General features: G+C 41.5%; 1 protein-coding gene across 1 annotated transcript in view; it reads left to right on the forward strand.

Moving 5' to 3' along the window:
* Positions 1 to 23,239, forward strand: part of LOC123985875 (alpha-2-macroglobulin-like) — a 67,409-nt gene that overhangs the window by 39,656 nt on the left and 4,514 nt on the right. The window contains exons 4-21 of the mRNA XM_046073845.1: positions 68 to 131; positions 226 to 371; positions 619 to 768; positions 1,055 to 1,198; positions 1,307 to 1,397; positions 1,508 to 1,667; positions 2,195 to 2,420; positions 11,086 to 11,212; positions 11,380 to 11,501; positions 11,612 to 11,663; positions 12,056 to 12,139; positions 12,591 to 12,767; positions 14,231 to 14,306; positions 15,080 to 15,236; positions 15,512 to 15,586; positions 17,041 to 17,203; positions 17,300 to 17,487; positions 23,098 to 23,208. Of these exons, the coding sequence (XP_045929801.1) occupies positions 68 to 131; positions 226 to 371; positions 619 to 768; positions 1,055 to 1,198; positions 1,307 to 1,397; positions 1,508 to 1,667; positions 2,195 to 2,420; positions 11,086 to 11,212; positions 11,380 to 11,501; positions 11,612 to 11,663; positions 12,056 to 12,139; positions 12,591 to 12,767; positions 14,231 to 14,306; positions 15,080 to 15,236; positions 15,512 to 15,586; positions 17,041 to 17,203; positions 17,300 to 17,487; positions 23,098 to 23,208 (2,313 nt within the window). The remainder of the gene's footprint in view (positions 1 to 67; positions 132 to 225; positions 372 to 618; positions 769 to 1,054; positions 1,199 to 1,306; positions 1,398 to 1,507; positions 1,668 to 2,194; positions 2,421 to 11,085; positions 11,213 to 11,379; positions 11,502 to 11,611; positions 11,664 to 12,055; positions 12,140 to 12,590; positions 12,768 to 14,230; positions 14,307 to 15,079; positions 15,237 to 15,511; positions 15,587 to 17,040; positions 17,204 to 17,299; positions 17,488 to 23,097; positions 23,209 to 23,239) is intronic.

Here is a 23,239-nt window from a genome sequence, read left to right on the forward strand (position 1 = left end):
GCTGTTAAAGGAAATGAGGTTTTACTATTGCATTACTCATTCTGTTGTTTTCTCTCAAATTCTCCAGGTCTTATCCAGAGGAGCCATTATCATGCTAGGAGTTAAATATATTGAAGTGCAAGCTAAATCAGGTGGATGACGTCTTAAAATCACTCTTTAAATTAGCATGGCAAATTTCTATTGACCTATGGAGGCATGTGAATGATGACAGTTGGTATGTTTCAGTGACTGAGGGAGAGGTGTCCTTCAAGTTGACAGTGTCTGCAGAGATGGCACCAGAGGTCCAGGTTGTAGCTTACGCCGTCCTCCCCAGTGAGACTGTGATCGCCAACAGTGCTGACTTCTCCACCGAGAAATGCTTCAGTCACAAGGTCAGTGAGAGAAGGAGACGCGTGGTAGTGACTGTACATGTCAGATGTAGGTGTAGAATCAAAGTGTATATTATTTTTATTTACAAAAGGTCAGTATATAACCTTTTATTGAACATAGGACAGTTTTTATAAAGACATTTTAATAAAACCTTCTACCTTTTCGGTATTGAAATACACATATTACACACATATACACATTATACCACTGAAGTCCAGATGGCGTGATGGCATTTTCTGTATGTGTCAGGTGTGGCTGGGTTTTTGTACATCCTCAGCTGTTCCAGGAGAGGAAACCATTCTGCGGGTGACGGCCCAGCCAGACTCTCTGTGTGGTGTGAGTGCTGTCGACCAGAGCGTCCTCATCAAGGAACCAGGGAAGACTCTGAATGCAAACAGGGTAACTGCTAGAATCAACCGAACTGATTCTTATTGATACCATTTAAGTACCCTCTGCATAATCTGTTGCACAGTTAACATCATCCATCACCCAGAGTTGACAGTTTCATTTAGCTACTTTTTAGATTTGTTTTACCCAGTTGAAGCATGCTGTTATAAAACTGCTGTTCAAAGAAGTTATGATCTCATATGTGAGGTGCATCTCCTGACATATGTATAAAGACACATTTCGAGATGAAAGAGTAAGTGTGGCAGTTTATAGTCTTGAATCATACCTTTCTTTACAGATATTTGACTTGTTGCCTGTCAGAAAAGCATCGTATGTTCCATATGAGGTTCAAGATCCTGTAGAATGCTTGAAAGTGAGACCTAAAAGATTTTTGCCATACCCTGGAGGCGTCAATGAAGTTGATGCTTATTCAGTTTTCCAGGTATTTCCTGCACAGAAAATATACCATATAAAAAATATGTTCATACATTTTGTTTTTTAACATTTAATTAACTTTTCAGTGATGCCTGTATGTTGTTGGATTTACTAGAATTTAGGCTTGAAGATGGCAACGAACTTGGTTATCAGAGTTCCTTCATGCCTTAAGTACAAAGGAAATGACTATTCCAATCAACCTTATGGTAACTTTTTTGCTCTATCAAGTGACACAGAATATTTATCAGCATTTTATCAGCTCACTGTCATTGCTATATTCCACTTCTGATGTAATATTTTCTGGTTTCTTTTTTAGATATACGTCTTCCCATGATGTTTTTACGAGAAGTAGCATTACCAAGTGCAATGGGACCTGCCGGATTATCTCCTCCTCCTCCTCCTCCTCCTCCCCCACCAATAGAGACAGTCCGCACTTTCTTCCCTGAGACCTGGATATGGGACCTGGTGGAAGTTGGGTGAGCTTCAGTCACAAAGAGTGTTGATGGACATAAATTGGGGAAAAATTGTTTGATTTAGGCCCATAGATCATGTACAGCAGTTCTTTCTTTGACTTCCTTTTTCTCCCTGCACATGTGAATTGCCTATAAATCTGCCACTGCTCATTGAAACTTATATTTGATATGTTAAAACAATCATATAGTCCTTTTAGGATGTTTGTGACACCTGGGACAATTTTCTTTTTATCAGGGAAAGCCTTTTGGCTAGTGTGCATCATGCTCAGGGTTATGCTCTTTATTCAGCACGAGAAATTGGTGAATTTATTCAGCAACTCAGAACATTTTGTTTCCTAGTCACTGCAGCATATACGATAATTTATTGGTAGGTAGGATATTTAAGGTCATAGTAACTATAATATAGTGTTATTGGTGCAGTTAATTCTACACATTAATCATCTTCTCACATTGTTTTTCTTTGTCTAATCTGAGTTATGTCAGCATGTTTCCAGCTCACTGAATGTGTCTGTGTGTATCTGCTGGTTCAGAGTGTCTGGAACAAAGGACGTTTACCTCACTGTCCCAGACACCATCACCACCTGGGAGACGGAGGCTTTCTGTTTGTCCCCTCAGGGGTTTGGCTTGGCTCCCCGTGAAGTGATCACCGTCTTCCAGCCCTTCTTCCTGGAGCTCAGCCTGCCTTACTCCATCATCCGGGGGGAGCGCTTTGAACTGAAGGCAACCACCTTCAACTACCTGTCCAGCTGCATCATGGTAACCAATGCTTTTACATGACCTAGAAGATAATGGCAGCAGGCTAACATGCTGATGTTTAACAGGTATAATGTTTACCATGTCCACCATCTTAGTTTCTTAGTTTAGTGTGTTAAGGCGAGACACTGCAGGCAAAACATTGTTTTTTCATGCATTGGTCACTGTTAAGATTTTGGGCTACTTTGCTTCCTTAACAGGTCTTCTTTCAGACTAGTGGGGAACAAGTCTGAAATATCCATTAAGTGGTTTATTTTACTACTGTTTGTGCGTCTGTAGATTTAGTTTAAAAGTTAGCTTTCTACCGCAACATCTCCTCCCGCTGTCTCTGTCTGCACCATATGATCCTCGGTACCTTTGGAAAGCTCTCTCTTTACAGCACAAAGCTGTTGGATCCAAATATAGTCAATTCCTTTGTAGCAGCAACCAACTGTAAAAGTACAGAGGTGGATTTAAGCTAAGCGTGGAATCTGATTGGGTAGCGTTGATTTCTGACAACGTGAATGGTTTAGATGCATCACATGACACTTACTGTTTAAGCTTTCCGTGGGTGGTTCTGTCTGTTTCTGTGTGTTTTGAGTGTGTAAGTCAGACTGTTCAGACATGCTATTACTTATCTTTACAGGCCGTTTTCTCAAAATGAGTTTTTCCTCATGAGCCTACGTCAGTAGCACTTACATACACCAAACTTTACAGTTGTCTTCCTGACTATACTCTTAAGGTTCTGAAAATCCCCTCTGTAAATGTGAGTATAATGTTTCAACAAAATAAAACAATAATTTTGAACCTGACTTAATTCAGTGTTCCTATTTTTTTCTTGAAATAGATGTGAATTTGCACATATTTCATTAGATTCTGCCTTATTTGCAGATAATATTTCACATAATATTTCAGAAAACCTGTAATATAAACAAAATATTGTCTTAACATAAGGAATCAACTAGGAAAGTTGCTTGGTGATATCTATTAGTTAATTGTTTACTCTATTTACCTGCAGTGTCTCTTCTTAATATGCAAACAGTTGCTAATTGGTAATAAACACAAAGTACAACTGAGACTGATGGGAATATCATTAGTTATGCTGGTACATAAACCATTAGTATTGGACAGATTTCATATTTGACCTGATAATGGTGCTACTGTAGCAGCTCTCAGACTTTTGTTTTCTTCACTCTTTATTACTATTAGTGTGAGAACTCTAGCTCTGATTTAAAATGCAGACAAGATGCTAATCTTTAAAGTTGTATTTGGTGTTTGCTAAAAATGTTTAGTTTAGTAGATATTTACTTATAATTGCTTTCAGCTTTAAGCTCTTGTACGGTCTTTAAACTTAATGATACCAACAAAATGTTTAGATGTCTAACTGAACATACCAAACTGAGAGCTGAAAAGCTTTTTTAAGGCAAATGCACTTGTCTATCAAGAAAACATGAATCTGTGAGCGTTGTCAGAAGTTTGATTAAATAGCTCAATTAGTTCAGCATCAGTGTTCAAAGCAGCTCTTTTTTTTCTAGACATGGGTTAGATTCCCACCTTGACAGATAGTATTATTAGGGGTAAAAACAGGAAGTGATGTCATATCTTACGTTCAGAATGGCTTATCGACACCAATCTTGGCGCACTAATATGGAATGCCTTGCTGAGTGCCTGTGTAAAGTTTGGTACAATTAGCCCCTAGGTGGTGCAATTTAACATGAAAAATTAGTTCCTCTATAACCACAATTTGGATTCACATGAAAGTAGAGCCGAATTGACCAGGAAGGTGTCATGACTCCAGGCACCAAAGTTGACCCGAGTATGCACATAAATGGTGCTGTTATTGCAGATTAAAGATGTGAAAAAAATCCCATTGACTTACATGCATTTTAGATCTCCATAACCACAAGTCCAAATGATACCAAATTTGGGTTATTTGTTCCCCATGGGGCCCTGATGACACCCGAAACATTTGTTGCAATTCGGCTTGAAGGTGGCGTTATAATCGAAGCTGAAATACCGTGGGAAAATCCTTTTCATTTGAATGGGATCAGCCAAGTCCGATCAGTACCAAACTTGGCACGGACAATCTCTGGACCAAGCTGATAAAAGTTTGTAGAGGAAATTTTGATACAGCACAAAATGTCCCATTTATAAGCTAACAAATGTTTAGGAAAAACGCTAAAAATAGGATGTGATGTCATATCTTAGACTTGGAATGGCCGATCAACACCAAATTTGGGGACCTTATCTGGCACGCCATTCCGGGGGTCCATATGGAATTTTGTGTCAGTCCGCCTCTAGGTGGCGCTATTAATCGTATATCAAATAACACTCCAATAGACAAAAAGTACATTCATTTTAGATCTCCGAAGCCATGGTAGGGTGCCTGGATCGACTTGCACTGCCTCCGCAGGGCAAGTTGCGGCTGGTGCCAGGTGGCTTGGACCCAGCTTACAACTGCTTGTAGTTCTAGTTTGATTTGGTTTAAACTTTACATAGTTGTCTGGTGTTGAAACTGTATGACCAACTAAATGGTCAGATAACTAACTAAAACTACCAAAATGACACCTAATAAGCTTTATTTTATGGCAAATGCACATTTCTGTCAATAAAACATCCAATTGTCTCTCTTTAATTTCTATTATAACTTGTATTTTTTCATCAGTACAGTACAGGCATACATCTTTCAATAAGCACATGAAGCAAAAACCAGGCACTCATAGTATAACAGAAGGCGTCAGTTACAACTGACTCGCAGTGGTTGTTTTTATATTTGTATATTGTTGGTCTAGAGCAATCATTGTTTACATGGAAATAAGTCTCTTATTTATTCTGCAACAGTGGACTAGACCTCAAAGAAAACTTATTTATAAGCCAAACAGGTGTGTGCCAAGAATCTTTGGTCATTGAGTGCTCTGTTGGTGCTTTTTAGGCAACAGAGAGCGTTAAAAACATTGGCTTTGAGTCTGATTAGTCTGGTGGTGGAGGTCTTATCTTTCTGATCCAAAGGTTGAAAGATCAAATCCAAGTCAGGACATGTAGACCAGAGCATTCAACTGCATTCTAGGGCTGCAGCTAACAATGATTTTAGCATTCAAAGCTTCTATAGATTATTTCAACGATTCATCGATGTGTCGTTTAAGAAGTACTTTTGCTTGGCGGCATTTTAACAAGAAAACACACGTGAAACGGGAAATGAGCGATCCTGCACACGAAACAGCTGTTGTTTATTATCATAAAGATGGCAATTATAAAGACAAAGAATATGGTTGAAAGGATGGATTAGTACACGCAGGTAGCAGGGATTTTCTGAACTACAGAGAGAGCTGGAGGGGAGTTAAAAGGGGTAGCTCCCCGACACCCAGTTAACTCTTGACTGTGAGGTTACAACTCACGGCCCGAAAAGGAGAACAAAGGCACGTGTGCACATTTTCAGCTGAGGACTTCAGTTTACTTTGGCTTCAACTCAACAATCAATCATGAATTCAGTTAAATGCTAAAGTTGCTGTTCTATCTCACACATGCTCTGCCCTGCACTGGACTCTATGGGTACTACCTCCTCCAATTACACACATGCACTTGCCCACTGAAATTTTATCACGCACGTAGCCGATAAATAGCAGTGTCCCTATTGCCTCAGCCTCCTTTTTCTTCAGCAAACGTTAACCTGCTCTCTGAATTCACCACCTCCACGGATGGAGTCGCCACAAAATTATCTTTGCACCCGGGCGAGGTGAACCATGTCCTCCCCGGACGAGTCCAGGCCCCCCCGCCAGCCACTCTGCAGCTGGGGAAGGGAGCGACTGGCCAGGTGACGGTTATGGAGGGAGAGAGGCCTGCTGACGCCGCCACAATCCCTGTCTGATGTTCAAGACGCCATTGTTTTACATGTGCTGCTTGTGTAAAACTATGGTAAGGCTTTTGACAATGTGGAAACAGTTTTGAGTAAAACATGTTAATTACATTCCTCAAAGAGCTAAGTTAGCTTCTCTCATCAAAGAGCTAACGTTAATTCCTGGGGTGAGGCTAAGGGTTCGCCCTGCGGCCTTGTGTTCACGAAACCACTGTTCTAACGTGCTGCTTGTGTTTATACTGTGGTGATGCCTGTGAATGTTAAACTGTTTATTAGAAACACATTACATTCTTAGAAGTGCTAATTCCCCACCACCAACCACATCTCATTGAGCTAGCCGTGTTGAACACATCAACTTAGCTAGCCTGACCGCTGAGTCCACGCGGCCATAATGGTCCGCTTCCACGACGTGACAGCCGCGAAACAAGCTGTTCTTACCGTGGAAACTGGGCAATGCAGCAGTCTACTGTAGCGCTGCATTCCCAGTGTGCCCACGAGGACTCGCACAGGCACGTTGCTAGCTCACCGACACTAAGCTAACGGTTCGCCCTGCAGCCCACGCCGCCCTCCTGGTCAGAACCGAGTGAGAGGCTGGGTGAGGCCCGGGCGTCCACTTCACAAGCCTGACCGGCGAGTCTGCGCGGCCATAATGGTCCACGTCCACGACGTGACAGCCGAGAAACGAGCTATTCTTACAGTGGAAACTCAGCAATGCAGCAGTCTACTGTGGCGCTGCATTCCCAGCGTGCCCACAAGGACTCGCACGGGCGCTGCTGAAGCAGGCTGTCTTAGGGCATCTCTGCGCATGACATGCACAGAGGTCTTTCACCATGTACTTTTTGGTCTCCAACAAGACGAGAGGCTTCTGAGCCATTCTGGATCTCGGCCACCTGAACCAGCATAATGAACAAGAGGGCGTTTCCACATGCTGATGATCAGGAACACGCTGGAGCCAGTGCAGCCCGGTAACTGGTTTACCGCCATCGATCTGAAAGACGCCTATTTCATGTCGAGGTGACACAGTAACAGGGAATTTCTAGGCTTCTCCTCTCAGGGGGTAGCCTACAATACATTAGGCTCCTCGTCAACTACTCGCTAGCCCCCCACACACTCTGTAGATGCATCACACTGCAATCGTTGTGCGAGAAGGGCATGAGGGTTCCTTTCTACTCACAACCTCATGGTCATGGAGAGATTGAAGCCTTGAGTGATCTCCACACAGCCCTGTTGATTTTGCACCTCAACACCCTGGGGTTGCGATCAATTGGGAAGAGAGCTCCCCCCAGCCGCTGCAGCGAACTGAGTATCTGGGGATTGTGCTCAACTACAACACTCCAAGAGCGTATCTGTTAGCGTCACTTGGTGGTCCACAGGCTGCAGCAGGGGACAGCTGCGGCAGTGCTGTCAGTGATGCTGCCGTTGGGCCTCAGGGCAGTAGTCCATCAGGTGCTACCTCTGGGCTTGCTGCAGATGCAACGGCTACAATATTGGTTTGCCAGCCTGCATCTGGACCTCAAGAGGCAAAGGTGATGAATGGTGACCCCCCCCCCCTTTCAACTCTAGTGCAGGAGGACCTGCGATTCTGGGGGTCTCTCACTTTTTGGCAGCGTGGGTGCTGATCGGCAGGGTGTCTTCATCAGTGTCAGTCTTCATAGATGAGTCTCACTGGATGGGGAGGAACCTGCCAGGGGAGTGCAGTGAGTGTTGTGGCTCCCCGAAGAGAGCCGAGGGGGCCACACACCACACATCCACAATCCACTCCAAGCTGTGTTTCTAGCGCGTACATCAACAGACAGGGCAAAGTCCAATCCACGGCTCTGTTGGCGCAGGCAGGGAACCTATAGACGTGGGCATCAGAACACCTGCTGTCTTTGAAAGCCCTTCACGTCCCAGGCTTGGAGAACGGCGGTGGCTGACCTCATTTTGAGGGCTGGCCTCCAACCGAGCGAGTGGAGACTGCACAACAATGTGGTTCAGCAGATCTGAGCTCGCTTCGGGAGAGCGGTAGTGGATCTGTTTGCTAACACCCACTGCCCACTGTGGTTCTCAATTCAGCCACAGGACAGCCCACCCTTGGGGATGGGCGCGTAGAAGTGACGCAGCCTAGAGTGACAGAGCCCTGGCCTGTACCTATGGTCTGGGGGGCTCTGTCACAAGGGTGAGGCTTCATATGCTCAATGCTGGTGTTGGACCAGCCTCTCTAGGTTTTTCTCCTAAAATTGTGGAGAGGCAGACTCAGGCTGATCTAGCCGCTGAGGTCGCAAAGACCATCCAAGCGGCGGGCAGTCTCCACCACGTCTTGCTGTGGTTGGGCTTTCAGCGTTGATGCATTGAGAGGGAGACGGATCTGCCTACCTTTTCGGTGGGATCCATTTTCTCTTTCCTGCAAGGTCTGATGGAGAAGGGGCTGTTGCGCTGCAGGTATCTCTCCTGTCACAGGGTGTTTGGTGACAGAACAGTCTTCACTCACTCCCTTGTGATGCGCTTTCTGCAGGGTGTGAGAAGACAGCGACCGGTGTCGTGTCTCTCAGCGCCTCAGTAGGACTTGCTGCTTGTGTTGGTGGCTCTAATAGCTGCACCTTATGAGCCCCTGGAGCACACAGCCCCCATTCGATGCACTGGTCAGCTGATCGTCTGTTTCAGTGCAGTCAGTAAAACCCTGTCAAAGAAGAGCCTGGCCAGCTGGCTTTGTGAGTGAATCTCCCAAGCCTGGACACGGGCAGGAACAGACCCAACCTTAGCGGTGTGTGCACATTCCACTCAGAAGTGTGGAAAGGTCTACAACCCTTTTTCAGCGAGGTGTGTGTCGAAGAGGTCTGCATAGAGTCCAGTAGAGGGCGAAGCCTGTGTGAGATAGAACAAAGGTTACAATATGGTAACCCTGGTTCTATAAGCACAGGCGGAGCCCTCTACCGATGAGCTCTGACGGCGTCTGCTGAAGAGGCGGTCGGATGCTGAGGCAGTAGGGACACTGCTATTTATACGTCACGCACGTATCGGTAGCGACGTCCTATTGGTCGGCTACGTGCATGATAAAATTTCAGTGGGCAAGTGCGTGCTTGTGATGGAGGAGGTAGTACCCGGTGGACAGACGGTAACATTACAGAGTTGTTGTTTTCTTTAGCTTGAAATAATCCTATACTTTGGACACTTTCTTTTTTGTCCCTTGCTGTTTTCTCTCTCTTCCCCCACTTTGCAAACAGCTCCCTCATAATCACGTCGTGTTCTCATTGAGACAGTAATAAATGTCCCTGCAAAACACTGTGCTGTATAGTTACATGGATTAAACAAAGCATCAATGCAAATACTTTGTGTCGAAGCATTTTATGAATTGATTTATGAGTTAACTGGGGTGGTGATGGTGCAATGGATAAGACGCCTGCCTTTGGTGTTAGAGTCCTGGGTTCAATCACCCACTGTGACCTACCCCCCACTGTGTCCCTGAGCAAGACACTTCCCCTCAACCCCTCGTTGCTCCAGAGGCGTGCGATACATGTATAGCAATTCTAAGATGCTTTGGATAAAAGCGTCAGCTAAATATGTAATGTAATGATGTACAGAACTTTGTACACACGCCAGGCAGGCAACACCCAACATGTAGTCGGCCATTTTGGATTTAATCAGCATTTTTGACAATTTACACACTTTAACAAACTCCTTCTAGAGAATTTGTCCAATCAACTTCAAATTTTTCCTGTACAGTCTAATCCCATTGATAAAACATCGTACAAATGGTGAATTTAGTCGACTGGGGGTGCCCGTGGCGTGGATTATCGATGATTCACTACGAAACAGGAAGTTGTTATGACTTCAGTGTACATGCTCACATCTGTACCAAATTTGACATGGATGAATAAAGTCCAACCCTGAACGCATCTATATCCCAACATTCACTCAAAGTCATAGTGCCACTTGCTGGCAAGAGGAAATGACAAGATTTATGCTGTCTTGAACTACTCCTAGTAAGTTGGCCATATCAACTTCAATATTGTCCCAGAAAAGCTTTAACACAGTGATGATTGCTATGAAGCTTGTAAGTTTTCGGTTACCAGCGTGTCCATGATGGCAAAGTTCCATGCTTTGCCATGACACAGGAAGTTGTTGTGACTACCATGTACATGCTCAAATCTGTACACGATGTTACACGTTCAATAAGAGTCCCACCCTGAACAAATGTACGTTGCAAAAACACACGGTTATAGCGCGACCTACTGGCAACAGGAAGTAACCTGCAACAAAGTAGCCTCAGAGGGACGTCCTACATCTACGAAATTTCTGTGATACATGTATCATGTCCAGATGTACAAAAAGCCTTTTGGAGGCATTCCCTAAGCCTAACAGGAAGCCGGCCATCTTGGATTTAATGGTAATATTTGCCATGGAAACCCATTCCATGAGCTAATCTGAAGGCCACATGACGTTTGGAGGTCTGTAGCTATTGACTCTGCAGAAATTTGGCGACTTCTGCGCACTGTGCGCCTCAGCATGCGCTGACCTGATTTTATGTGGCCTACCACTTCATGGCTGAGTTTCTGTTGTTCCTAATCGCTTCCACTTTGTTATACCACTAACAGTTGACCATGGAACATTTAGTAGTGAGGAAATTTCATGAATGGACTTATTGCACAGGTGGCAACCTATCACAGCACCACGCTTGAATTCACTGAGCCCCTGAGACGACCCATTCTTTCACAAATGTTTGTAGAGGCAGTCTGCATGCCTAGATTTATTTCACCTGTGGCCATGAAAGTGATTGGAACTCCTGAATTCAATAAATTGGAGGGGTGTCCTAAAACTTTTGACAACATAGTGAATAATGTTGTCTCTATTGAACAGGTCACTGTGACTCCAGCACCCTCTTTAGACTACACCCTCACTCCGCTCTCTGGTGACCAGTACACATCCTGTTTGTGTGGCAGTGAGCGCAAGACCCTCAGCTGGACCATGGCCCCCTCAGTCTTGGGTGAGGATCAAGTTTCATCCACACTGGTGTCAAATGTTAAAAGGGTTGCTGTCTTTCCTTTTCATCTTTATGAAATCAGTAGAATACACCTCAGTGACACTTTGACACACGACAGGATCTGAAGAAGTTGTTACTCGAGTTTCACTCTGCTTGTTGATGTTTTTTAGGGGTTGTGAATGTGTCTGTGACGGCTGAGGCTGTGGCATCCCATGTTTCATGTGACAATGAGATTGTGAGTGTTCCAGAGAGAGGACGTATCGACACGGTCACACGATCTCTCATAGTAAAGGTTGGTACCTTAAAAACAAGATGACATAGACAAGTTTATCCATTAACCATTATTTTTTGCATTTAATACAAGCTGGAAACTTTGGAAGTCATATTATTTGTTCCTCTCAGGCTGAGGGAACTGAGATCACCAAGACCTACAACTTTCTGCTCTGCCCAAAAGGTCAGTATGTTTTACACCAGGCATGGCACGTTTACATAATGGAGAGCCAAATGCTATGTGTTAGGTGTCGAGTAGATAACATGTCAAAAATGGCATTCAGTACTCGCAGGTAGAAATTAAAATCCATCCATCCATCCATTGTCAACCGCTTATCCTGCATACAGGGTCGCAGGGGTAGAAATTAAAATCATTGCGATTATGGCAATTGTGACATGTTTAGCGCAGGTGTCTCAGATTATGTTAAATGTCACTACTTAAATACATACATTTTATTACTGCTGATCGCTGATTGTTCATCTTATTTTCAGTCTGACCTATTTTTGTCCACTAATGACATCTTTGTTTCAGTACAGAGTTTCTCTCTGAAAGGTGTTTGTTCTGTCTGTACACAGGGGGAGCTGTGAAAGCGGAAATAGACATCCAACTCCCTGAGAACATGATTGATGGATCTGCCCGTGCTTCAGTATCAGTCCTGGGTAAGATAATACATTCATTTTAATTTAGTGTTTTAAACAGACGCATTTTGCCACGTTAACTCCCTTGAAGCCTTATAAAGGCATCAATAATAAAAAATAGACTTGTGTGGCTGGATTGTCCTTTTAAAGATCGTGTTTTGCTTTTATGCCTTTGTTGTCAAACGGTTTCAAACTGCTGAGCTTTCACGAAACACAAAGCAAATCTTAAACCCCGCCATGTTTGACGATGTATAAAAATACTATACTTTGAATAAAAAGTCCATAAGAAAAAATAGAAGTATTTCCATTCCAACACGCTTGTTGCAGTGGTTTGTGACTCATGAAGTTCATGAAGTCATGTTCAGCACTTTTTAGTGCCCTTTGGTAACCATTCCATTGTTGTTTTGTATATTTGCAGCGTGTTGGTGTATTTGGTGTATTTTGTGTTGTCTGAGTCAGTGTTCTTGTGCAGGTGACATTCTGGGCCGAGCCCTGAAGAACCTGGATGGGCTGCTGCAGATGCCGTACGGATGTGGAGAGCAGAACATGGTGCTCCTGGCCCCCAACATTTACATCCTCCAGTACCTGGAAAACACACAGCAGCTGACCGCAGCCATCAAGGAGAAGGCTACCAACTTCCTGACCAGTGGTGAGTCTCTGCTAACTTTATATTACAGATAAAAAGAAACATCTTTAAATATCCCAAATCAGGGCTGGACTGGGACAATAAAATTGGCCCTGGCATTTTTGGCCCAGGCAGCCCATCAAAGTCGGTCGGACACCCTTCACCAATACACCATCCTTCCATTTAAGGGCTCAGATTAGGGGTGCGACAAAACTCTTAGCCCATGAGATGTGACATTGCACAAGATTGGGGCCATGACAACAAGACAAGAATATATTTTAATAGGCCTACTCTTTAGAGAAAATATTTATAGATAAAATATTTGATAGGGGGGTCTGGGGGTCCTCTCCCAAAGGATTTTGAGCATTTAATTTAATTATAATTTCCTGCATTCTGTAGACTTCTCTACCAGTTTATGGTGGACATGTCTTTATTTTTATGAAGGGAAGCACAAAATTCAGTTTGCAATTCAGAATATAAAAATATAATAGAATATAATTTAGTAATTAGTAGCAAATTATTGTATTGGAGGCTTATTGTGCAAATAAACCTTTCTCATAGCATTTGTATTTGTTAATTAATTTGTTAATTAACATTTCTTGGTGCAAGCTATTTTTCAGAACATTTTTAACAAATGATTTCAAAAAGTGGGGGGTACATGTCCCCAGCGTCCCCAGTGTAAATAATCCTCCCGACAGGTTGAGCTACTCCATGCTTACTGCGTCACCTCTACCCTCCTTCTGCTCTCTCTTCCTCAGCTCTGTCACTTTGTCTCACACCTCCTCCTCTGGCAGTGGCCACGGCTCTCCTTTACTCCTTCTAGTGCCTGTACCTGCACTACGCAGTGTATTGTAGCTGATGTTGAACCTACTGCAGCCCCGGTGGCAATTTTCGCGCATTAGGCGGCCTCAGTCGGAAAATTATTTTCTTTCGGGCAAGCAACAGAGGGCAGAGGGGGTGGGTGCTAGTAAGAAATGTGATTGGGCCGGCCCAATGTCAGGATAGGAAATTATCAAAACAAACAGCTATGTAAATAAATAATTTATGTTACATCTGCCACAAAAGTTGTCAGCCCTCCTGGAATTTCCGTGGTATGCCAGATTAGCAGTCCACCCCTGTCCAAAATCCTGTAACAGTCTGGTGCTGCTTGCACACATAAACAGAACATCTGTCGTCAGTCATTGCTTGACAAAGGAAAAGTTCAGTTCACACTCATTAAAATAAACTATTTCATGATCATAATTCATAATTTTGGCTCTTGAGCTCGTTGACATTATTTTTGTTTTTGTTTTTGTGTCTAATGAAATGCTGTGAGTTTGACTTGGGTGGAGGAACTTTGCGGCTCTTGGTTTGTGGTCTTACCCTTTGTTAATGAGTTACTGAACACGATCTTATAACACGTTTATGCACAACACTGTGAGGGGCATTCTGGTGACCATAGTGTCCCCGTCATAACCCCCAGCTGAGCTTTGTTGCATATTTTACAGGCTACCAGAGACAGCTGAACTACAAACATAGTGACGGTGCTTACAGCGCATTTGGAACAGGACTGGGGAACACTTGGTGAGCACATTTATTTCATTTATTTACTCATTTAGATCACACTTTTATCCAAAGTACAATTGCTATGTGTGTCCAGAGGCGTGCGACCTCTAACCCAAGAGGTCCCCAAGTGTTGTGTCTTGCTCCGGGACACATTAGAGGAGGAGTCACAGTGGGAATCACACCAAAGGCATGTGTCTTATCCACTGCACTATAGTCACATGACTGATTGATCATTCACAAAGAATTATCATATGTACATGGTGTGTCGCCTTTACGGTTGAGGTCGAAAAAAAAACTTACAGCAGAGTAGATGATGTGGCTGCACTTTGGACCTAACTTTCTGCAAAAACTTGGCAAACAACACACGTTTTACAAAAGCTCTTTGATTCACTAACAAACACATACAAATACAAAACACCATTAGTAAACTGATGCATTTTGTTTAGCAAATGCAAAACACACATTTGAAACAAACACAACACATTTTAAATACACCATGCTTCAGAAAGCAAATGTTGAAAAGAAAAAGAAAGTTTGTTCGTTAGCTTCATGCTGAGCATAATCCTGCAAACATTCGCATCTTTTGGAAAATGTGACTTCATCACAGTTGTACCACCAGTGTGCAATGTGAACTCTCAAGAATGTGCATAAGGATCTCTATTTAATGCATTAATTATGTTAGCTAATGACCTGAAGCATTAAGTATATGTTGTGAAACATTACACAGATCAAGTGCTTCCTCTTCACTTCATTGTATCAGTTATTGTTTGACCTTGTTTTAATATCCTCAGGCTGACTGCTTTTGTGCTGAGATGTTTTGCCAAAGCACAGTCTTTCATCTACATTGACCCAAAAAAGCTTGCTGAGTCTAAGTCTTGGCTGGATGGCAAACAACGAGCAAGTGGCTGTTTCCAGCAGCTGGGAAAACTCTTCCACAACGGAATGAAGGTCAGTCTCTGTTTTTATGAAATGGCTGATGATAACCCATTTCTTCGTTGTTCAGTCAAACTGGGGCCCGTTTCATACAAATTCAACATGCAAGCAGTGATTTGCAACATAACATACTTCCCGCTGACATTAATTTTATCATTTTAATTCACCATAATTGCTATTCATGCATGATTATGCGACAGTTCTGTAGGACTCATAAATCTTTTGTGAATCTGGCGCCTGTGTTGGAGCTACAGTGATGGTAACGTCCGCATGATGCTTCCTCTCTACAGGGTGGTGTGTCTAATGAAGTGACTCTTAGTGCTTACATCACTGCTGCCTACTTGGAGATGAAAGTGCCCCTGAATGTGAGTAGACTCCTTGCCATACAAAAATCTCTGTTTTAACTGTAAACCTGAAAGAATTTCCTTTACAAGACACAAACCAAATCAAATGAAAATGTGCATTATTTTCTAGCAATTTTTAATGTCTTCCCAGTTTATATGTTCTTAAATGTTTTATTGTTTTACTTATTTACTTATCTCAATATATACTTGCTGTAGATGATGGAGAAAAATTTTAAAAATACACTGAAGCATTCATTTATATTTAAATCTATCCATCCATCCATCCATCCTAATATATATATATTTAGATACCTGTGGAGGTTATGGCACACTGCATAAGACACATTCCTTGGGTATGAGAGACCTGGATTCTATTCCTACTGTGACGCATCCACCAATGTGTCCCTGAGAAAGACCTCTAGTAGCTTCAGAGGCGTTTTACCTCTGGTATATCTACATATCTAGCAATTGTAATTCACTTTGGATAAAAGTATTAAGTAACCACAGATCCTGTGAACTGTAGTCGCTGTTTAATAGTAGTAGTCAAGATAACAACAGCTTTTCCGACAGGGCAATCAAAAAAATCTTCTAGGTGGCAACTTTCCTAAAATTCAATCAATGAGAACTAATTATTATCTAATTAGTCTAAAATAATTTGAATGAAACCTGTTAGCTTATTTGTTTGTGGGGCCTCCACTGTGTCACTCGAGTAACAAGCCAATGACTTCAGATTTCAAATTTCACGTCATGTTAGACACAACACCTAGAAACAGCATTTACATGAGTTAAACTACACATGCTGAATGCATATTGAATATTTGAATTTGTATATAAAAATTTGCTTTTTTTCAGTACAGCATGAAGCCCTGTGATTGTTTCTCAGTGGGAATTTTTGCTGATGCTTCAATAAAACTTTTACACAGAATTATTAAACAGACATTCACTATTACAACAGACTACTTTTCTTCAGAAAGTGGGAAGAGGAAACACATCTTCTAACTCGCTGTGGTGAGCAACTAAATTGCACTAGCAAAGTTATCAACTCTACCACAGATAGCACATAAAAATAGAAAATAAAATATAAACAAAACATGATAAATAATAACCAGTCCATACTGAACCTCATGTCCTGTTGACTGGCATTATAGGCCTCATTTAACAATTACATTTGTTGGAAGTTGTTGCTGTAGTTTAATTTGTGTGTGTTGTTTTGCTACCTCATTTAGGTTAGAGGTACTAAATAATTCCTGGTCTCTTTGTCTCCTCACTTTGTAAAGCTCATGTTGCGCTGTTGTTTAGAATTATTGCCTCCATTCAATGAAGTCCTTTCTTTTACCTTTCCCTTAATTTAAGAATTTATTCAAAGAGAAATCATCGTCTCTATAATAAAATAGATAGACTAATAGAATAATAGACTTCCAATCAATAAAGTCTTGAGATCATTTATTATAATGTGTTCTTTGAATCTGTTATAGGATCCTGTGGTGCAGAAGAGCCTGTCTTGTCTCAGGGAGTCCATCAGTGACTTTAGCAACACCTACACTACAGCTCTGCTGGCGTACGTCTTCACCCTGGCAGGAGACACGGAGACCCGTGCTCACCTTCTGAAGCACCTGGACACTGTTGCATCAAACCAAGGTGAGTCATCCTCCTAAAGGAAATCCTTTTGGCTTCATTCCTGTGAATGTGGCTCACCCTGTGCCTGTTTGTCTGTTTGTGGATGGCTGTTTTCAGGAGGTTTCCTCTACTGGTCTCAGACAGCGACAGAAACGTCAGCCTCTCTGTCTGTGGAGATCAGCTCCTATGTGCTGCTGGCCAGACTCAGCGGCTCTCCCGCTGCTGAAGACCTGGGCGCCGCCACCAGCATCGTCAGATGGCTGACGGGCCAGCAGAACTATTATGGAGGCTTCTCCTCCACACAGGTACAGCCCAGACAGCTGGACTTTAAGTTAAATTTACAGTATAACAGAATCCTTTTTATCTTTGCAACAATGCATTTTTAAGCATATAATGGGCGTGCAAATATTACTAATATTACTAAATCAAAGTTATCTGGAAAACTAAATAAATGTTTATCTGAAAAATTCTGAATAACCTAATTTACACATACATGGTTTGCAATAGACAGCAACATTACAAAATACCTCAACAATTCGTTGTTAGTGATACATATGAAGGAATTCAGCAGTGTTATAGCCCATTAACTACAAATCATCATTTACTTACTTAACAGGCAGCCGGTATTTATTTCTTTACGAAAACAGACCTGACCTTATAAAAGTGAACATATGAACATAATTCATTTACATATGAAACTGAGTTATGTATTGCAAAACAAATACTGCCATCTGCTGGTTCCCTAGTAAATCACCTTAAGCCTGTTGCTGAGAACCTTGGTGTTTAGTTTGATAGTAATTCAATTTTTTAGCAGCACACCACAAAACTTGTTCAATCATGTTTTGATAAAAACATGATTACACTGAGAAACATTAACACTTAGAAATATAAAAAAATTCATCACGCCTGGATTATTGCAACAGCCTTTTCACTTGTTTAACACAAAAATCTACTGATCGACTCCAGACTGTCCAGAACTCAGCTGCCAGGTTTTTAACCAGAGCAAAGAAATATGACCACATTACTCCTATTTTAGCTTCATTACACTGGCTCCCAGTATGTTTTAGAATTTACTTTAAAATTTTGTTGATCACTTTTAAAGCTCTTCATGGCCTCTCGCCTTTTTGTCCTATACATACCAGCATGTACCTTGAGATCCTCAGGCAGAGGTCTGTTGTCTGTTCCAGAGTCTCGACTGAAAACTAAAGGGGACAAAGCGATTGTTGTCAGGGCCCCGAGGCTCTGGAACAGCCTGCCCAAGGAAATCAGGTCAGCTGAGTCAATGAACTCTTTTAAGTCCCTCCTTAAAACATACTTTTTTAGGAGAGCTTTTCCCAATTTTATTTGACTTTATTTTATCCCTTTTATTTTATTCTATTTTACTACTATTTATCTCAAACGTGTATTTTGCCATTTTTTTGCAACCTAACTAGTTCCACAGTTTTCAACATAGAAACGTCATTCAAAGCTTAAAATATTCATCTCAATTAGGAATCGATTGCTTGTATTCAGAATTTTGATAACCTTCATAGTTTTTTCCCCATTCAAATGAATGGACGGAATGTTCAAAATGTCACACGTTTTCAAGGTTTTTCAACTGTTAACTACTCATTCATACTTTCAGCTAGAAACTCCATTCCAAATAGAAAAGATTCCACATCTTTCCTTCGTTCTTCGTATTATTCAACTTTCAAATCCTATTCAAACTCTTCAATCAAACTCTTCAAATTTAATTTTTCATGCTCTTATTGATTATTCAAGCTCTTATCTTGTTTTTTTGTATTATTCTTTACACTTCTTAAAGCACTTTGTAACTTGTTTTTGAAAAGTGCTCTACAAATAAGCATTATTATTATTATTATTATAATCTATTCAACTTTTCTTGAAACTTTGTTATAATGAAAGTCAATGAGAAAATCATTCAAACTCACTGATCATCAACCTCTTCCCACCAATTCATACATTCACGTAGAAATGCCATTCCACCTTTAACACGTTCACAAACCTTTGGACTCTTTCCAGTGAATTCAACTTTTTCATATCTCTTATACTTTTTACACAATGTCAATTCAAGTTTCATGTTGTTTTCAGCCTGTTTTCTGAGTTTATAATGGGAGCGGAAGGGGCAGAATGTTGGGAGTTAGAGAGAGGGGACCAACTGACACAGTGGGAATTCACTTCAAAATATTCTGAAAAATTTGTCTTCAACTCGCTGTATCTCCCACAGTTTTCACTCTACATACATCATTTTTCACAAGTTGTAGGGACTTGTAAAACTTGTTCTGCCGCTTAAGTCTAACTTTGAAAGCAATCAGACTAACACAGCTTGTACAGTTGGCTTGAGAGTGAGAGGAGTCCCACTCAACTGCCGCATAGACTCCCATACTAAAAAAGTGCTGCAGTTTCAGGAAAGAGGCAGGAAGATGGACATTTCTATACTGCTGCTGTGAAGCCATTTTTGACAGTAGACACGCAAATCTTGGACATCATCTTCATGAGGATCTTATCTCTCTAACAATATGTTTGCTTTGGCACTGGAAGTTACAATCTGTTCTGTAGGAGCAGGAGAAGCAGAGCTGTGCTTCAGGTTTAAACTCAATGAGAGCAGCTGTCTAAGCCTGTCAAAGTCAGACAGCTTTGACTATCACCATTGAAACCTGGGAATGCAGGCTCAGCACACAGCTGATTGAGATGATGTAATGGTGTAATGCAGACAACTCAGTAAACATGGCCCTTCACCATGTCCTCCAACACCTGGACTCTCCAGGAGACTACACCAGGATCCTGTTTGTGGAGTCATGCATCACTCGTGGACCCTGCCTGCAGCTGTATCACAGACTTACTGTCCAGCAGCAATCGGCACGTGAAGCACGTTTCTGACTACAGGACAGTGAGCACTGGTTCCCTTCAAGGTCGTGTTCTTTCTGCTCTGCTTTCCTCCCTGAACACCAACAGCTGTACCTCCAGTCACCAAACCACCAAGCTCCTGTAGTGTGCAGATGACACCACTCTCACTGGGCTCTTCTCTTGTGGGAATCAGTCTGCCCACAGGTGTGAGATTGACCATCTGGGGTACAGGAGCAGCCAGATCAATCTTAATCTCAATGCTCTGAAGAGTGTGGAGATGGGCGGGTATTCCAGGAAGAGGCCAGCCATCCCCATCAATCTGTGCAACTCCACACTCAACACTGTGGAGTCATTGTTCTTACCCAGGACCTCCAGTTGGAGTTGATACACTTATGTCACCTTCATACTAATTACACGATCTCAAAATTTTCCAAATTTTCCACATTTATCAGTGCAGTTTGAAGTTTATTCAACTTTAAAATCTTATTCACATTCTTTAGAACATTTCCCATGTTTCCAAGATTTCATAGTCCTTCAGCTACTTTCTGCACATTAGCAATGCAGTGTGTAGTGTTTTTAACAGTCCTTCAAACCTTCCACATCTTTCATGCATTTGTTCTATTCAAATTTGTTCAAGACAGCAATTCAGTGTAGCATCAGCTTTTCAACAAAACTTTCTACATCTTTCATACATTTGTACTATTCAACTTAATGCAAGCCATTCAGCAGACAGCATTCATACCGCAATTTCTTCAGAAATTGCTTTTCTAGTTGTCTTTACACTTGTTAAAGCACTTTGTAACTTGTTTTTGAAAAGTGCTCTACAAATAAAGATTATTATTACTATGAGATATTGCTCTTTAGAAATTCATATAACAGCCAAAACAGACTTATCATTTCTCAGAATTTTGACCTTTGATCAAAACAATTCCTTAATAGGAATAATAATAATAATAATAATTTAATCTGTGTACTCTACTATCACTGGCAAAAATTTTACTACCAGATTACCACAGCAGTTCTTTAATAGGTGAAAGATATCACAACCATCATGTCAACTATTAAGGAATTGTTATGTTCAAAGATCAAATTTCAGAGAAATGTTAACTGTCTAATTTTTGCTGCTCGAGGGTTTTTTAGAGTGCAATGTCTCATAGTTGGTACAGTAAAACCTTATATTTGTACCAGTGATACTAGAGAACACTAGTAAGGAGATCATATGACAACTGTGATGTCACCTATTAAGGAATTGTTTTGGTCAAAGGTCAAAGTTCAGTCAGCATCCTAAATCGGTTCATTTTTTGTTGTTGGAGGGATTTTCAGTGTGATTTCTCCAAGTTGGTACAGTGAAATGTTATAATATTGACAATCGTGATGTCATCTATTAAGGAACTGACCCTTCGCTAAGCCACGGCCCGAATACAAAGCTGGCCAATCACAGCACATTATAGGACTTGTTCTAACTGAAGTCCGACACTTTCATGGCTGCACTCCATTGACTCTATTGCAAAAGGAGTCGTTTTCTAGCTTCTTTTGGCTGTATTTTTCTAAGATGTGGTCAGCTGTTCCTGGGGCACTTGTAATAGTTACAGTCACTACCCAGAGAGGCTGATAGGAGAAGTACAATTTATTCTCTTTCCAAAAACTGAAATAAATCCAGAAAAATGTAGGCTGTGGATTGTTCCTAATGTAATGTTAGCTGGCTAACGCTAGCTAACTTCCTACTGAATGTAACGTTATAAAGCCCTACTGTTCTGCTATTTAATGACTGTAATAATGAATAGAGGCCTACCCAGCTGTACAGGAACAGTGTTGATATAGTTCATATCATTGTCTTTTGTCTCAATTGTCGGGGGATGCGGTGGTTCACTTGTACTGTGTGATCGGTAGCCTTTAGCTTCTATCTTTCATGTTGTTCACGTCTGTTTGAGTCAGTTTAATGGCCTGAATACAACCTGCAAAACTGTCTGCTTCTTTCTGAGATTGCTTTCTCCACGAATGTGACAATATTTCTCCGGGGAGTGCAGTCATAGACAGTGGCAGCGCCGACAGTTTGTCGGACTTAGCAACAGTCACTAAGGGGGGGCGGGGCTTACCGAAGGTCAGTTGTTTTGGTCAGTGGTCAAAGTTAAAGGAAATGTTAACTGTTTATTTAATTTGACTTTAAATTTCTCCAAGTTCGTACAGTACAACCTTATAATATTTGTACCAATAATAGTAGATGACACTAGGAAGAAAGATAGACTAGCAGAAGATATGACAACGCTGAACTAACTGCTGAGGAATTATGCTGGTGAAAGGTCAAATTTCACATAAATTATGTTCACAAAATAACTAAGAAAAGGTACATTTTGTATTTGTATTAATAACAAATAATAATAAATCATGTTATTATTAAAACTACTATTATCATTATTGTTAGTATTAATAATATTATTATATTACTGTTGTATGTAATTGTGTTAATTTAATCACTTAGAGCATTCACAAAAAAAATGCGTATGTATTTTTCAGGACATGCACCCCGTCCTTACCATAATAACACTGCTTTAGGCACAACAGAAATCAGACGGTGGCTGGCTTGACCACGGTTTCGCATTCGGTGGCTCACATTACCGCAGTTCCACTAGCCTAACATGGCAGTATATAGCTATACATCACTAGTTCAACACATAACTGCAAAACTGCTCAACTCTAAACATTACACATTATCACCAAGGATTCACAACACTTTTATCCCTTATACTGGGGTACAGGCTGTATGTAGAAACAAAGAGGCAGAAAACTTTAGCTTGCGTTCAGCTGGACTGCAGGATTTATTCTGCCGCGCTTGCCTCTTAAGGGTTTTAAGTTCCTCCTGAGAGATATGTACCACCAAGTGACCAATTATTTTAATAAGAAACTGTACCATAATGAACTGTACGAATTCAATGACTTAACATCTCTTTATGCCATTTTTTTTAACTAAGTGTATATGCATTTTTAACTCTTTACATATAAACTAAAGTAAATGTTAACATTTGTATCCATTTAAGCCCATAAAGTAATTGTCGTGTTGTGTGTTGTAGGACACAGTGGTGGCTCTCCAGGCTCTGGCTCTCTACGCCACTGTAGTGTTCAGTCCAGAGGGTTCCAGCACAGTGACAGTCCAGTCTCCCAGTGGCCAGCTGACATTTGATGTGAATCAGAACAACAAACTGCTCTACCAGG

Source organism: Micropterus dolomieu, linkage group LG17 (assembly GCF_021292245.1).
Source record: "Micropterus dolomieu isolate WLL.071019.BEF.003 ecotype Adirondacks linkage group LG17, ASM2129224v1, whole genome shotgun sequence".
In the NCBI taxonomy this organism is placed as follows: Eukaryota; Metazoa; Chordata; class Actinopteri; order Centrarchiformes; family Centrarchidae; genus Micropterus; species Micropterus dolomieu.